The following is a 17503-nucleotide window of genomic DNA, read 5'->3' on the forward strand; positions in this document are numbered from 1 at the left end:
TGTAAATTAAGTGAAAAAATATGCTGTTTGATTTGCTGTTGTCTGTCTGAGCACAGCTTAAAGCTTTGTTTATACTTTAACCAGATGAAAACATAAATACTCTAATAATGAATCTAGATAATTTCAATTTAGGTTGCTACTAGATGGACAGAATTTACCAGATCAGTTGAAGGGTAGAGTTCTAGGGTTACTAGTTGAATGAACACCCTGAAATATTCTGACATACTGTAGTATGCATTCACACGCTGTAATTTAGATCGTTGTTTTATTTTTGAACTACATAAAGAACAATATCAGAAAATGAATACAAAAGAGGAATTACCTGCCATCTCTGTCCCAGTCGTACACCTCAACCTTGATTGTTCTGTTGGGAAAAGCAAAATATGAGCACAAGATTAAAAATATACAGTACGGTGCAAAAGTTTGAGGCAGTGTGAAAAAATGTTGTAAACTGTTAATAGTTTATTTTCATCAATTAACAAAATGCAGTGACTGAACAGAAGAGAAATCTAAATCAAATCAATATTTGGTGTGACCACCCTTTGCCTTCAAAACAGCATCAATTCTTCTAGGTACACTTGCACTTGTACACTTGTTTTTGAAGGAACTCGGCTGGTAGGTTGTTCCAAACATCTTGGAGAACTAACCACAGATCTTCTGTGGATGTAGGCTTCCTCAAATCCTTCCGTCTCTTCATATAATCCCAGACAGACTTGATGATGTTGAGATCAGGGCTCTGTGGGGGCTTGTTCTTGTTCTTCTTTACGCTGAAGATAGTTCTTAATGACATTGGCTGTATGTTTGGGGTCGTTGTCCGGCTGCAGAATAAATGCACTGCTGCTGCACTAAGTTTTCTTGGCCGACCACTGCGTCTACGATCTTCAACGTTGCCCGTTTCTTTGTGCTTCTTCAATAGCGCTTGAACAGCACATCTTGAAACCTCATTCTGCTTGGGAGAGACCTTGCTGATGCAGTATAACTACCTTGTGGCTTGTTGCTGTGCTCAGTCTTGCCATGGTGACGACCTGTGATATGAAACTGTGATATGAAACTGTCTTCCACAACCTCACCTTGGTAGCAGAGTTTGGCTGTTCCTCACCCAGTTTTAAGCCTCCTACAGCTGTTTCTGTTTCAGTTAATGACTGTGTTACCTACATGTGTATAATTGGTTGATCATATACCCGACTATAATCCTACAAAATCCCTGACTTTGTGCAAGGGTACCTATAAGAATTGATGCTGGTTTGAAAGCAAAGGGTAGTAACAACAAACATTGATTTGATTTAGATGTTTCTTTTGCTTGCTCAGTTATCATTTTGTAAATTGATAAAAATAAACAATTAGTTTTTATATTTTTTAAAGCATTCTTAGTTTACAGCATTTTTTCACATTTTTTCTATTGATGTTTTCAACATAAAAAAAAAAAAAAAGAATATGTATTTGAATAAAATAATTACAAGGTGAAAGATAGTGTTTTTGTCCACAGTATCAAACTAAGTTACTATACTAAAAGTCAGAGAAACGCTGTTATCTATACTTGTGAAATTTTAAATTATACATAGATGTTGAGTCTAACACTTCTTTTGTCATTGTTGTCATGAAGCTATTAGAGGAAGATGATCCATTCTGAAGCTTATCTTTATTCCCTGTTTGCCTATCACTGTATTTGCCTCGGGTAATGTGCTCTTCTCATCTCCAAATACATCTATTGAGGTATCCCATTATAGCTTACAAGGAAATGGAAAGAGAAAAACAGAATAGTCTGGCAGCATTATCACTCTATCTACCAATGTCTTCAACAGAAGGGTTATTTCTCTCTGACTAAAGCAGCAGAGCAGTACATAAAGAAGGAGAGGGGTGCGGCAAAAGGATAACAGAACAGTAAATTAAAACAGAGAGAGCAAAAGGCATTCTGATGGAGAGAATGAAGGAGAGAGCAAGAAATAGAAAGAAAAGATGGTATGAAAACGAGCCAATAAAAGGGTCCGGTTCCAAAATTCTGTAGACAAACAAATGGTATCTAATTCAAAACCTGGGCCAAAACTACACTTTCCCCTCCCCCTCTTCTTTCAGTACTGGAGGAAATGGAAATACAAACCAACATTAATGGGCCTTAAAGCTGCTTAGAGAGCCGGATGCACATTAGAAGAACGAAAGCAATAAGGGTGAGGAGTGGGAAGGGGTTGGCTGCTTGCCCATCAGAGCACCTATGTTCTCTATTGTTTGCAAGCCTCCTTATCTCCTCTCCCAGGCTGCAGGAAGGCTGAGTGTGTGTTTGTATGTGTGTACTGTATGTGCAGTCCACTGAGAGTTTCCTGAGCCCCCAATTGATAAGGCGTGGTGTGTCTCAACTCTCCTAATAAGCTTATTGGACCAAACTTTAGATCAATGCTGCTGTCTTCACACGTTAAACCAAGCCCTATTGTACGCCTCTTTGTGCTTTTTACACTGTGAGATGCTATCAACACAGGAGGTGGACAAAAACACGTGACTGACATCAGAGGGACCCATATTTATTTAATCATTTGTTTCCTCACTCCGACTCCTGAGATGTTCAATAAACCCTGTGTACCCCCTCAAGAAAAGGGGCTTTCAGCATGCACACACTGTCTGAAATGATCAAAGTCATCCTCAATAGACATGAAGACAAAGCTAAAAAATGAATGAGTTTTGGATGTTGGCCAAATATGGCTTTTATGACTTGGAGTACTTTTCTGTGCATGATTGACACTTATACATATCATTGTGTGTGTGTTGTTTTAGCAACAATCCTCTTTGGTAAACCACATCGAGCAGTGTTAACGCTGTGTGTAAGCAGCCTGAGGAGGTCATTAGATATTGCAGGAATATCTATCAAATCACCATATGATCTTACATGACATTTTGAGAATGTTTGATCCTCAAATTAAACTTACCACCATATCTAGTATCTACAAGAGGAATCAGACTCACCTGTCGTAATCACCGTTGCAAAGAGCCCGAACAGGAATCTTAAAGGCCTGCCAAACTGGATTCAATGTGTTCTTTATGACCTCTGTCTTGTGGCAGATGGTAAACCTTCATGAGGAGAGACGGATAGATTAGGGAACTAAAGAGGTGGTAAAGACAGGGGGAGTAGAAAAAGGAATGGGTTGAGAGTGGAGATACATATTTAACTTATTTGGGATAACATACAAAGAAATGCAATAAAAGAGGCCTTCCACTATCTTGTAAGTAGACATGTAGCAGAAGTGGAGGGCTGTGGGAGCAGGACTACTGCCCCGACACACACATGCACAGAAATACACACATACACAAACTGCAAAGTGGAAATTTTATTAGTCACTGGCTAGCAGGTGGACTTGGTATCTTCCGCCCTCGGAGCACAAGGTCTTATCTGACTTGTCACACACTGCAGGATGGAAAAGAAGTGCCTGCAGAGCTGGATCGAACACACACGCACACACACACACACACAAACACACACACACACACACATAAAATCTATTTGAACATCCCACAGCACTGCACTTGTTAACTGCATCCTGCATCCACACACTCGCGTTCGTGCACACGCCAAAGATGTCCACATGTAATTCACACACATGCTTAAACAGGCAGTATTGCTTTTGATCTGAGGCGAATCAATGAAAGCAATTTCCTTTGGAAGCAGGGTAGGATTAAATCTAACATGACGGGGAGAAGCAAAGATGAGGGAGGGAGAGAGAAGGAGGAAGGGAAGGGAAATGGGAACTCACGTGCCGTCCTCATTGCTTCTGTAGAAGACCATGAAGGGGTCGGACTTGCCAAAGAAATCTTTTTTGTCCAACTTGTTCCCGCAGAACTGCATCATCACTGATTCCTAATGAGCAGAGACAGAAGAGGATAAAATTAACTGATTAAAAATGCATTTGGAAACCATACCTTTCAATCTTTTCATGTCACTTTGAGAAATGTTAATTTAGGTGTTATAATCTGTAGCTCCTCAGTCCCTTTTAATGTAACAACTTCATGAATGATTTGTGGTCTGAGGCTGCTGTCCTTTTTCTTCTTCAATGAGTTTCTTTGCTTTTGCCTTTAAAAGTCAAGAAAATCAATCAATACATTTTTCTGTTTGTGGTTTAAGGGCTCCACATTTACCTGCTATGGAGACTTTTAAGCAAATTAAAACCACCCTCCCTAAGACACTAACGGCTGCTTTTGAATATTTGAGTATTTGAGTTAAGTATTTAAACAGAATTTTGATGTTCTCCAAAGTTTAATATAATTCAACAAAGGTCCCAGGGGCCTTTGCCTCTTACACCATCTTTTTCAGGTCCATACGCACTGTTTACACTCATTTTTTGGATCTTCCATTACAAATATCCTGCCCACTTCTATATAGGAAACAAAGCCTCAGTAGACATTAAACCAAGTGTGACAGACAATCAGAGAAAGGAACAAATAGACAGAGAGAGACCAGATAATAGACACAAAAGAGATACAGAAATAGAGCAGGAAAAACGGCAATTCTCAGGAAGTTTATATGCATCCTCACCCTGCAGTTGTTCAGCTCCTCGGCTTTCACAATAATGGTCCCGCACTTCTTCCCTGGAATGCCTCTGGACACATGACAAAACAAACATCACAGCAAAGGGTTAAGATATTGCAAAGTCTATTTGTCATGAACACGTTGTTTACCATTCATAAAACCCATACGCATAAGGTTAAACTCACGGAATAAACGGAATACATCTTATATTTTGAACTTCGAATTACATCTCATGATCAGAATCATGTGTAACATCAAAGAGGACTCCATGAAGAAATTAAGCATGTTCAATAATGACACAATAATGATCCATATGCATCACAGCTACAGTTCAAGGCAGTACGGCGACCTCAGCACAGCAGGACGGAACCTAGAAATTAATCTGAAAGGTCGCTCCACATTGATGTGTTTTCATTTTCAATAATTGCTGTTGATTTAATGCTGGATGGTGGCGGCAGGGGCTACGTTGATGATGATTTAGATAAGAAGGTTTAAAGGTTACAACAAAAACATGTCTTTTGTGTTATTATGATGAGAAAGGAGAACACACTTTTATGGGTAACATTACTGTCACCATTTTCTGCTCAGACAGTGAAAATGTTGAAGTGTAGTCAACCAAGTTTTAATGTGGCATTGCATTTGATTTCCTTCTGAATGTGGCCTCAGATTACATTTTTCTGCTGTGCCTATATAAGCATCTAATCTGCTGTTCTATGTGTGGTTGCAGCTGTTGATGAGTTGAATTTATATTTATGTCTGCAATAGGAGTTATCTGGTCAGTGTTGGGAATTTGATAAAAAATTCCAATGCGCAAATGCAGAGGACTCAACCTTAAATGTGAAACCAGGCTGAAAGTAAGACCTACTGGAAACATCATATTTATGAACACACCCTTGTTTAGTTTCTGGTCACAAATAAATTAATGGAAAGTTTCACTTCTTCGCTGCTTCAAGAAACTTCCACCATACAAAAGGAACACTGTTTCGCATTAGGTGTTTATGTTTGTGTGTGTGGCACAGTGTTTGTATGAGTGTGTGTGTGTGTGTGTATAAGAGTGGAACTTTCTGTTGCTGGCGATTGAAGGTGTGTGGGATGTCCATGGGCATGCCCAGGTGGACCGCAGTGGTGTGTGTATTAGGGTGTTCCACTATTTTGGCCGTTGACAGTTGCAGCAGTGGTAAAAGTGGGGATAGGTGATGCATGTGTATTTTCTTAAAATAAACATCGTGGTCTTGAAGAAGAACTCAGTGAGATCATGTGCAACACAAACACAAACAGCGCTGAGTCATTTTACTTTCTAAAACAGCAAATGTGTCTTTTAGTCCCCCAGGAAGAAGAAAGGGGAGGCTGTGTAGCTTCAGACATTTATTTCTCTTCTATTTAACCAGTCCACACCATATTTTCAATATAACATGTATTCAAACAAATAACTTGTTGGTATGTTTAAAGTCAAATTTTAAGTCAAAATCAAACTTGAAATAAACAATTTATCAAGAAGATTTATTGATATTGTGGTTAGGACAGATACCTTGGGGAACATTTCATTCTACATTTAAAGTATATCAGTAATGAAATACTATAAAACTTTTCTGTGCTCTGTTGTTAAGGTTAAAATATTTTATGTTTCATTCAATCATTCAGTAATAGCAATACCTACACTCATCACAACACTCAGAATCCCAGAAGAAGCAGGTTCCCATGTGTGGGAGGAAAAGCATGGCTCCATAATTTGACATGACTTTTGAGAGGCCTTGCAATCTGACAAAGGGGCCTGTCATCTGATGAGCTCGGCTCTGAGAGACCCACCTGGCAGAAATCGACTCAGCCCAACTCATTCAGACAGCTCAGAATTGGGGTCGAGGACCTCTGTGTGAATGCAATTCAAGTCTGCTTTTACTCCAGCGCAAGAAATTGGGGGGGGGGGCTTTTGAAATGGCAGACTTATCAAAATGAAATAGATCCTGGATCCTAAAGCTTTGCATTACAGAGCAGAGAGCTTTTATAATTTTATTTTTTACATGAAAAAGCAATACTCCTTTCTCAGAAAATCTGAAGATGCAAAGAAAAGCTAGAATAGCACTGGGGAGAGAGGAGATTCTCTCTCTTTCTCTGATTTCATGTAATTAAGAATACCAGTAATGTCCTTCACAAAGTTAAGATAACAACTGACCTCCTGTATTTCAAGAAATACATTAAAAGGAGAGATTAGCTTAACATACATAGAGTATACTTTTTCCACCGTCTATGACAGTAATATTTGATTACACAATAATGCACAATACATAATTATATACTATGGTATTGGTTTTGTTTAAAAAGATGGAACCTGACTCAATCAGACTGCCAAAGCTTTAAAATTAACTTTTTAACTTTTGAATACATTTTGGCACAAAACGTCCTCTATCATTTAAGTAGACTCAGTTCCATTCCTGTGTGAATCCAAACTCAATATGAACTTAATTTAGCACAGATGAGATCACCAAGTAGTTTTAGTGCCTACATCAAACTGTGTCACAACTTTTAATATGTAGTTCATGTTGTGAAACGGTTGTAATGTTATAAACATTCTTAAGAGTTTAGGCATCAAACTTCCTTAAGCGAAAGAGAAGAGTCTAGCTAATCAAGAGTTCAAACCTCTGAACAACTAGAAGTGAAGTCTTTATATTATATTGGGAGGGTCTCGACCCCATATAACACTTGTGTGACAAATAACAACATAGATTGAGAACCAGCAGTGCCTGGCTTTACAAATGCTCTTTAGGCTGAGAGCACAAATTCTAACAGACACACAAAATCTATTGGAAAGCCCCCACATAAGTTATAACTGCAAATGGGGTCAAATGCAACTTAATACCCATGGTTTTAGAATATTTATGGTCAGGTTTTATATCATTAAATGAAGATTAGCAAATAAGAAAGTCCTGTTCCATTTACACTTGGGTTCTGAGACTGTATCCTTGGTTATGTTAACGGCAGAACAGAAGAAGAAAGTACAACTTTAAAGGAACCTAATAAGGACTTAAAGTAAAGTAAAATGCTCTCATTGCCACTTTCTTTTTTTCTCACACAGTCAGTCTATCATGACATTTAACTGCAACAATAAGTGAAGAGAAAGGGTTAACCATGTGCACACACATCCACACACCAAAGAGAAATATCCAGAATCTGCGTCGCCATGACAATTCTTCCAAGCTCAAGCCCTAACGATAGGATATCAAATAGGATTCCTGTGCTTATTGTTTCATCAAACCTATGCTTTTGCTCCTCTACTTTTTATAGAGCTTCAGTCATTATTCCGGCTGAGAGATTTGCCCTAAAATGATTGCATAGTTACTGGATGAATAATGAATCTCACAGTTTTGCCATATGCATACACAGACAATCTGTGCAAAAGAAAAGAAGGGCCAGCTGAAAGCTCAAATCCTTACAAAAAGTTATGCCATGAAATGTTGCTTTCTAAACTTTGCGCCACAATACATGTGTGTGCATGCAAACTGCCTACTGATAAAATGATGATATTGTTGTGCCGATTGCTGTGAGTGTTTTGGTTATTTGCTGTAATGAAGCTCTGGTGTACGGTTCTACTATTTACTGTGTATGTTTAGAAATAGACAGAGAAATGTAATTAAGGTTAAAGAAGACAGAATATTGTGTCTTTGAATGCTATATTTTAATGTTTGGAATATACAGTGTAGTCAATGAATTTAATGTGTGTTTTGAATAAAAAAAAGAGCTTTTGAAAATGCAATCTCTTCTTGAGTTCATCCTCACTCTCAGGTAAATTGCTTTCCTCTTGTTAGTTTATTCATGACACAGAAAAGCACTCTAAAGTTGAGAAGGGCTTCACTAATAGTTCTTGCTCTCTCCCTGCATGTGTGTCTGTGTGTGCATGCATGAGGAAACACTGTAAATCGTCTAATCAAGGCACATGGTTTTGCAATCAGCGTCTGGCGAGACGGGTAATTAAGTCTGGGCCACTTCTGGGCTGGAGCTCATGCAAAAAAAAAAAAAATCCACACATCGTACAGATATGCTATTTTACTTATATACCCAATTAAAAGAGAATATATTGAGATATCAATTATAATGACAAATCCATGAGAATATTCTTGGTCAAGCTCCAACACGACTGCTCAAACACACACATTTTCCCTATACAGGAAAATTATAATCTCTCTCTCTCTCTTTCTCTCTCTCAGAAAAGGGACATTGACATCCAATCCATTACAATCACACTATAAAAAACAACCTATAGAATCTATTAAAATTGAGGTAACAATTTGCACATCATTTGATTGAGTACATTTTACCCTGTGTTTTGAGTGAAGAGTAGCTTACACTAAAATAAATTAGGTAAATTCTACTCAACATTTCTAATTACATTAAGTGTAATGTAATGAGAAATTAAACTAAAAATGAGTAATAATAACTATTGATACAGAGACATACAACTTTTCACGCTCACATCTACGGGCAATTTAGAGTCACCAATGAACCTAATGAGCAAAATTGTTAAAGACCCCCCCTGCCATTTCAGGCTGCAGGTGTGTGTCTAACGAAGCCCAACACACACAAACACCCACCTGCACGCATGCACGCACGCACGCACGCACACACACACAACATGCATATAGACAATAACAAGACAACAGCTGTGGCAAATCTCCACCTTTGTTTTTAATTATTGTTGACATGATTTCTATTTCTGCGTGTTACATTTGTGTTGTAATCTGTTTCATAAGGAGGGCATTTTAATAAAAAATAAATAGCTGGGGACCCCCTAAAATCTATTTACACTTTCCTAAACTATGAAAGTACAGAGCCTCTTTTGTACAGACACGCTGCAGTTTGTAAGAATATAAATTAAATTCTTAATAAAAACTCTTATAGGGTTATAGGTGCTGTTGAAATTGGTTTCAAGATTTCAAAATTAATACAACTATGTATACAGCATCTGTGTGTGTGTGTGTGTGTGATGAAGAGTGGAGAGGAAGGAGGGGTTATTTGACTAGTGCCTCAGGGTACACAACATCATTCTGCACTTTGAAGGTGTCCATGGTGCACTTATAATCATGTCCACATACACATACTGTACATTCACAGGCGCTCTTTCTCCCTATCTCTTTCTTTCCCTCTGAGTGGGAAACCTGCCACTGCAATCACCATTGCTACTCAAGTGGAAGACATTGCCGATTTGAAATGAAGAGGAATGGTGGAGCGCACACACGAAAGAGACAAATGTACAAACCCAGGTTGGCAGGTTGTTGACAACATCCAGTGAAGGGATGCAAGCATGGCTGTTTTAGCCCAGCATCCGCATTTTTAGATCTTAGGGCTCACCAATGATGAAAAAAATAGCCATATTTGATTAAAAGGAAGCCAAGAGGGCATCAACCTAAGATCAATTCGTTAAACAGAAGGTCAGAAGAGTGGCATCTTGTATAAAAGCTGATCATTTCTAATGTTTTAAGCATTTTGATATCGATTAATAATAATGTGGCCTACATAATCATTATGTGAGACACATAAGAGCTATGTACACTTTATCCAAGCTTTCTTCTAATGCAGTGTTTGCTAAATTTAAAAATAATGTTAGCGTAAAACTGTTAGGGGTGGAAGAGTTGGGTCAACAGCAGCACTTTAGACATGGGGAACACCAGCAAAATATAACAAAAATCGGCCAGTCCACCTTCAGGGCCACAAGCCCCTCAACAGCAACTTGGGGGACCCACTTGTTGTTTAACAGCTCATCTGATTGGGAGTGAGGTGGCCATCCAGCTAAGAATTGCTAGTGCTGGATTTTGTTTCCATCCAGACCCTCTCTATATAAGTGATAAAAAAGAACACTGCAGGTTCACTTAAGCTATTATGCACTGCTTCTTCTTAGCTTTCATATATTTTAAATGAAAACTACTTGTACAAAGTGAACACTTTAAAAACTCACATATGGAAACCGCTGACAGCTGGAACATCATCAACAAAATAAGCAAGTATAATTATGCTCACACCTTCATGAGACTTACACCCACAATAGATGCAGATTTTGAAATTTACATTTGTTGCCGCAAAGACAGGCTGCCAACAGGTGTGTTGAACACAATCACTATAATGAGCCACTGTATTTGTATGTGTATATACCCTTAAGTATGTGGGAGTTTTTGTGTGTGTTCGTGTTCATTAAAAAACTATAGGTATGCACTGTCTCCCCAGAAACAGATGTCAGAGAGACACCCTTGATACTGGTTGAGTCACTCTAATTACCAAGCTGTGTGTATTACACTATAAAGACTGAATCTATATATACCTCAAAGCTCCTAAGCTGTATGCCTGATACCTTGTATGTTTAAGAACATTGTCATGCACTAAACTGTAACTGTAGCTTTACTTGTCTTACAGGATTTCAGTGTTTGCTCACGGATGTTGTGGCTTTCACACTGTTTGTTAACAAGTCTCCCTGTTATTCTTGGATTTTACCAGTCTGACAGATGGTGACTGACAGACTATGATTTACGGAAGAAACATATTTTTATGTTGAATTCTTCTGAAGTGTGATTCAAATTTTATAAATAATTTGTATTAGTGAATATAATACATGATAACTACAATTACAATATGTATTGACAACCATGGGAGCCATTAAAGCATTTTGATGTTTTGTCTTGCTAATAATGAAGCTACAGCCAATGGGAGAAATAGCCTGACTGGAACATGTCAAACCCTGACTGATTTGTGGATGAGAGTAGAATAGTAAAAACAGGTAAGGCAGGCAAAGAAGCGGTAACGGCAACAGAAGCCGGCCTTTCTGTCCGAAGTTAAAATATTTTGACTTTCTGTTGTCTTCCCATTATTTACAATGTGATTTTATGTAGCTCCCTTACGCAAGGACAAATTTGCAATCTGGAAAATTTGCAATCTGGAAAATGAGAAGCTAATAATTTAGCTGTCCCGCCATCCTGTCAGACTGTTTATTTGTTTTTCCTGTGCCATCCAGAAAGTCTTGTACGTCTGCGGTCCACCATCTGCCTGAAATAATTCAACTGGAATGGCAAATAGCATTGCTGTAAATTAGCAGGATGCACGAAATTTATAACACAAGACAAAATGAGAGCAGCAACGAGAATTGAAATGCAGCACAATGATGGTTTCATAATATTGGAAGCCAAAACCACAACTGAAAATACATTTGGATTAATTAAAAAGAAAACACTGCCTTTCAAAAAATAAAGACAAAAAAAGAAAGGATTATTTCTTGACCCACTTTTGGCCTGTTTCAGAAAATTGATGATGACGACAGTAACTCATGTGGATAGGAAATTTCCCTCAGTGAATATTTTTCAGGCACAAGTAGAGAGTCCTCATCAAGGTAGTCGAGGAAAATAAAGAGAACAATCTTAATGTAAAAACTGTGGGGGGAATACACTAAGAATGAATTGCGGCTGCTGATAGCTCCATAAATTGCACATCATATGCCCCCTCTATCTGCTCCGTCTCTGATTCTCAAACCAAAATGCACTGATGATATTCAAGTGCAAAAATGCCCATAAAGTTTTGCAGATCTGATTGTGGAGAGAAGCTGTCTCCACTCTCTGCTACGCGGAGATGCACTCTCAGGCATCAGTTGAGCGCACACTGACGGACCTCAACTCAGTAGGGGCAAGCACCATCCACAGATCGATGATGTGCAGGGAGAAGAGGCGGCAGCTCTTTTAAAAGTTTACTGTAAAGTCCAGACACAACAGGTGTTTACTAGACTAACTATTCGAAAAGAGCTTTATTTTTTAAACGAGCGTGCAACAGCAACTCGTCCCCCCCGTCATGTGTAATGGCTCCAGAGTGTGCCCGTGTGCTGGGGTTGAGCCTTACACAGCCCTGGACTGATTGGTCTCCCGATTATAATAATAATGACAATATATTTTTGTTGTTTTCACAGACAAATACATTTTTTGATCACACAAAAGGAGGAATTGTTGTCATGATCAGTGCGCCACAGTTACCACCCACAGGCGGTAATGTTTCTCTCTAATTCTTCTCTCTCTAACTGAGCGGTGCTGTTAGCGTTGGCGTTTGTGAATTAGGTGCTTTTTGCCACGAGGCTCATTTGCATAGAAAGAGGCACCGGAGCACAGAGACGCTGTTTGCTCTGCAGCGCACTTTGGGGTGCAATCAACCCTCTGCGTGTGCTTAGAGAAAGAGTCGGAGTCTTTTTGTGTCATTTGCACAGGTTTTGCGGGCGCAAAAGCTGCGTAATCCTTTAGTGCAGGGGGACTGTTACGGCTGTATGTGCTCCCTGTTCTGTTTGTCCCTTCTCCCCTTCTGTTCTCAACTCTGCAGGTGAACCTCATTGCAACGAGGTGCACCTGCAGTAGCCTATTTAAGACAGCAGCACTGACATCAAGAGAGGCTTCTGGAGTGGGGACTGCTGTGGTTCTGCCTCTCAGACTGGGATTTTGTGTTGTTGTGTTCTAGATGCTTTTGTTAGCCTTTAACAAAGAATGGCAACAACTTTGTAGTTGGTCTACTTGTGTTGATCCTTTCGTTGTGTGAATGTTGCACTCCACTTTTGTGTTGGTCGCCTGTGTTACTGTTTTAGATGCAAGTATATGCAGTAATTTTCTTAAGTTGGTGTTTGTCATTTAGAACCTCATGGTGGTAGCCATTTTGTTCCGAGTGGGAGTGGCACCCACTGATTAGGCTACTTTTGTGGTTGCTGCTTACATTAAAAAAATGTTGCAGCATGTTGTTGGCCCTTGTGCATGTCTATGATTCTGTGTTCCACATTTGACCCAGGTACACCTTTTTGTCAGCAGCAGTCCCATTCTGATCTGGTGGTGAAGAGCTATATTTCTGATTCTTGTGGACTTAATTTGTTCTGTGGTTGTGATTTATCTTTAGCACACAGCCTTGTTAAGTAACACCTGTGCTGGTCATTTTCAATGCAGTACAATTATAGCACATTGCACTTTATTTCAATGAATAATTATCTTTTACATAAACTTTGTCATATTGTCAATAGTTCTTTTGTTGTGTGTATGACACTATTTATTCATTGTTTTAAGGGTGGGGGTGTTACAGCTGTATGTGCTCCCTGTTCTGTTTGTCCCTTCTCCCCTTCTGTTCTCAACTCTGCAGGTGAACCTAATTGCAACGAGGTGCACCTGGTCTTGGTTCAGTAGCCTATTTAAGACAGCAGCACTGACATCAAGAGAGGCTTCTGGAGTGGGGACTGCTGTGGTTCTGCCTCTCAGACTGGGATTTTGTGTTGTTGTGTTCTAGATGCTTTTGTAAGCCTTTAGTTAATTTGGTTGTTAGTATTGTCTATAATAAATGCCTCGGTTTTGACTTTTTAAAGGTGTTTCCTGTGAGTTTGTTGGGTCAAATGTGGATAGTTGTTAGCCCCATAGGGCCGCCTTAGGGTGGGGCGTAATTAAATTAAACTTGAAAGAGGTCCAGTTAGAGATTTTTTTTTTTTTCTCAAGCAAAGGTCCGACACATCATAATGTCTGACCTGCGTTATGATTCAGTACCATACATTTTGAACGTCTGTCAAATCAAAAAGAAAATACAATTAGGCTAAATAGTTTTTACAACAACACTTATAACTTTTACACAGAGCTCTCATTATTTAACAATAATAATGAATGCTTCAATATTGGTAAGGAAATATAGTGTGTGTTTATGTTGGGGGGTCTGGGGAGTGTCCCCCAGGAAAACCTTTATTTCCTGTATTTTTGGTTTATTTTATGCCCCAGTTTGTGATGGGAGTGTCTTTATTTGTAAATGAAAACAAATAATATAATGTCCATGCAGAAATCAAGCGAAAGTGAGAGACAGCTTAAGCTGCTACCTCCTCTCCTGACAGAATTATCAAGATTTGACCATAACAGGGGGACTCACTTTATATTTCATTTTATGTGTGCCAAATTTTATTTTATGTTTTTCCGAAATGCAGTTGCATTACTTTTTCTCATGGTGAGTTTTAAAACAGGCAATGACTATGAAATAAATAATATTTAAACGCACTGTACACTGACGGACTGCTGGAGAGAGTGAGAGCAAGGGGGAGAGAGAGAGGGCACATACCGGTACATATAAGAGCAGAAGTGCGGAAATAAGAGAAAAACTAGTCATGATGATGAAGCCTGATGTAAATCTCAGGTTTATCAATGAAGTGTTTGAACTAAACTTAAGGCTGGAGTCTCTGTTAACAGAGACAAGTGGAGTGACAGTGTCAGACAATGTCTGCGTTTAATAGTCGTCTGTTCAGTCTTAAAAGCTTGGTTTTCTCGACTGCTCTCATTTTAGAGCATGCCATGTCTACTTTTCCCTAAGTCACTTATTTTCTCCCACTGTGTCTCTGTAACTCTCTTGTCGGCTGGCTCTTCAGTCTGTATCTGTATTCTCACAAACCCACTGGGTCAGTCGCGATGTTAATCTGAGTGACAAATTTGATTGGCTGAGTAGCGTCACGTGTGATGATTTACAACAAATGCATTTATCTGCTAGTTTCTTGGACCCCCAAATTACTACCGCAAAGACAAAAAAGCTGCGCAGGTTAAAATAGATGCGCTTGTCAAAACTGTAAATAGATCCGGGGCTGGAGACGACGGCAGTTGGGTCCAGATCTGGACCGCAGTCTGCCGTTTGGGGACCGCTGCTTTAGTGCATTTCCCCCCCGTATACACATGCTTTCACTTAATCAATGCAGTAACTCCCAAAGGAAATCCCTATAGGGTAAATTATCCCCAAAGGCTCAGACAGTCTGATATTTTGTTCACTGTGACCATCAATCAACACTGGACAGGTAATCACTCAAATTGGCACACTTCCAGCCACAGTCTTACTCACCCAAGTGCTTTCTCTGAGCGACTGCCTAATGATCCAACCACCTCTCCGAGAGTACAGTAGGCCTGGCCCAGAAAATCCTGCAGAGGTACAGAAACAGAGAGAGATTGTTCAAAAATTCCCATTTTCTGTTATGCAGACAAGGCATCCCAACACGTTATAAACACACATACAATGCAGACACCATGAAGGAAAAAAAACATGTCATGTGATGAAACTCTACAGCTGATACTGACAGAAAGGCAGAGAGACAAAAAGGATGGAACAGATCGTCTGTTAGCATAAAGCAACGACAATCAGCTTATTAGTGTTAAATATTGGCTTTCAAACAACTAATATGACACACCAACTATTTCACATCCCTCTTCTCTAATTGTATGGAAGCTTTTACACTAACATTCCATCCTGATCCCTCTTCCACCAGGGGGCACACTGGTGAGACTGTTTGTCATTATGGGACGATGTCTGTAATATCTTCCGGGAGCAGCTCCAAGGAGCTCTAACATAATGGATCTTTGATTAGCCTTTTGTGTTGTATCTATCACTATCGATTTACCAAGGTTTAAGTCTATCTAGCTCATTTAGGTCATTAGTGTTGTGTTTACACAGTCACATGACATCGACGTATTTGTTTTGGTGGAAATAATTGTTGAAATACTATTCTTAAATGATCTATTTATTTTGATTTGTTATTATTTTCCACTGTCTATCATGTAGAGGCCATGCAGTAAAATCACCTAGCAACTGTGACTGTTACCTGTTGAGGTATCAGGGGCATCTATGACTTGGCTTTGTGATAACAAATAACTAAATATATAACTACACAGGCTCAAAGAATGTTTTGTGAAAAAAGATAGTTGTGTTGATGAAGCTCCACTCAGAAATAGAGCGGATGGTCTGATATGTCTCTTTTCAAAAAAGGAGTTGTAACAAGTTATGAATGCTTTATTAAAGAAATGTATCAACCGCCCACAGCTGGCTAACTTAGCTTAACTTAAATCCACCTAATTGTAAATTTTAAAGAGACTGAGTGAGAGGCGAGGTACACCCTGGACTGATTACCAGTCAGTCACAGGACTGACATACAATTTTCCCACCGAAATTAGCGTGTCGACGTGGGTTTTTCAGAACTGCTTATAGATGCCAATTGTCTCTTTTCCCATTGACAGTGGAGTATACTCCTTTCGGTCTCTTTTCTGCTGCGTCACAAACATGCCGGAGACAGGGTTCGTAAACAGTGAAGATGTTACGGTGGTTAGGTCTTTATTCTATCTATTACTCATTCAGTCTGTGTATCAAACTCGTTCGAGCGCTGCTTGGATGGAGATGGGCGGAGTTTGTAGCTGAGATGACAAGGAGTTGAGATGACAACTTACTGGCGGAGCATGGCATCTTGCCAGACAGGGGTAGGAGATTACCATGTCCACACAGGTTTTGTGTTCCCATCAATGCCGATCGGAGCCGAGGTGATAATTACCCGGGTCTACTGCAGAGTCATTTGAACCAGGTCTGAATACCAATTGTAGCCTTTCCCACTAAGTTGTTAGCGGGTGTTAGTAGGTTTTTTGACCAGCGGGAAAAGGGCTATAGAGACAGACAACTTTTCACACTCACACCAGACCTACGCACAATATTAGAGTCACCAATGAACCGAGTGAGCATGTCTTTGGACTGTAGGAGGAATGCGGAGTACCTGGAAACAGCCCACACATGCACAGAGATAACAGAATGAGAAAGGACCCCTGCATCTGAACTGGGATTGCTGACAGCGTTAACCACTGCAACACCATGCAGCCACATGTTCTTACAAACCCTCAAAATTATTACTATTATTTTTTTTAAATATACCTTCAAATAAGCTTTTTTAACATGTCTTTCATTTAAAATGCGAAAAGTGATCAGCCTGCCTTCTCAATCTAATTAAAGGGATTGAAATTAGGGTGATGCGTTTTTTCTCTCCCACAACCTCTCCTGTCCCCCTGTACTCTCCGCTCATTCTCACCTGGTCCCCATGTGTGCCTGGAGCCGACAGCTCAAATGTTAAAAACACCATCTAATGGATTGGCTCTCTTCTTCTCCTCTGAGACCAGCATCGAGGCTGGTAGGCTGCCTCTGAGCCAACATGCCTACCTCTACTTGCATGAGATTATT

At 39.5% G+C, this 17503-nt stretch overlaps 1 protein-coding gene across 2 annotated transcripts in view; it reads right to left on the reverse strand.

Annotated features, from left to right (window-relative positions):
- The window catches only part of LOC138599268 (copine-8), a 77205-nt gene that overhangs the window by 23973 nt on the left and 35729 nt on the right, over nucleotides 1–17503 (reverse strand). For both annotated transcript variants that reach the window (XM_069670829.1, XM_069670828.1), the window contains exons 6-10: nucleotides 15356–15432; nucleotides 4517–4580; nucleotides 3738–3841; nucleotides 2953–3057; nucleotides 323–364 (exon numbers count right to left, since the gene is read on the reverse strand). In XM_069670829.1, coding sequence (XP_069526930.1) covers nucleotides 323–364; nucleotides 2953–3057; nucleotides 3738–3841; nucleotides 4517–4580; nucleotides 15356–15432 — 392 coding nt within the window. The remainder of the gene's footprint in view (nucleotides 1–322; nucleotides 365–2952; nucleotides 3058–3737; nucleotides 3842–4516; nucleotides 4581–15355; nucleotides 15433–17503) is intronic.

The sequence above is a fragment of the Semicossyphus pulcher genome, unplaced genomic scaffold (genome assembly GCF_022749685.1).
Source record: "Semicossyphus pulcher isolate SPU_LCO1_2020_fin unplaced genomic scaffold, fSemPul1.0.p SCAF_20, whole genome shotgun sequence".
NCBI lineage: Eukaryota > Metazoa > Chordata > Actinopteri > Labriformes > Labridae > Semicossyphus > Semicossyphus pulcher.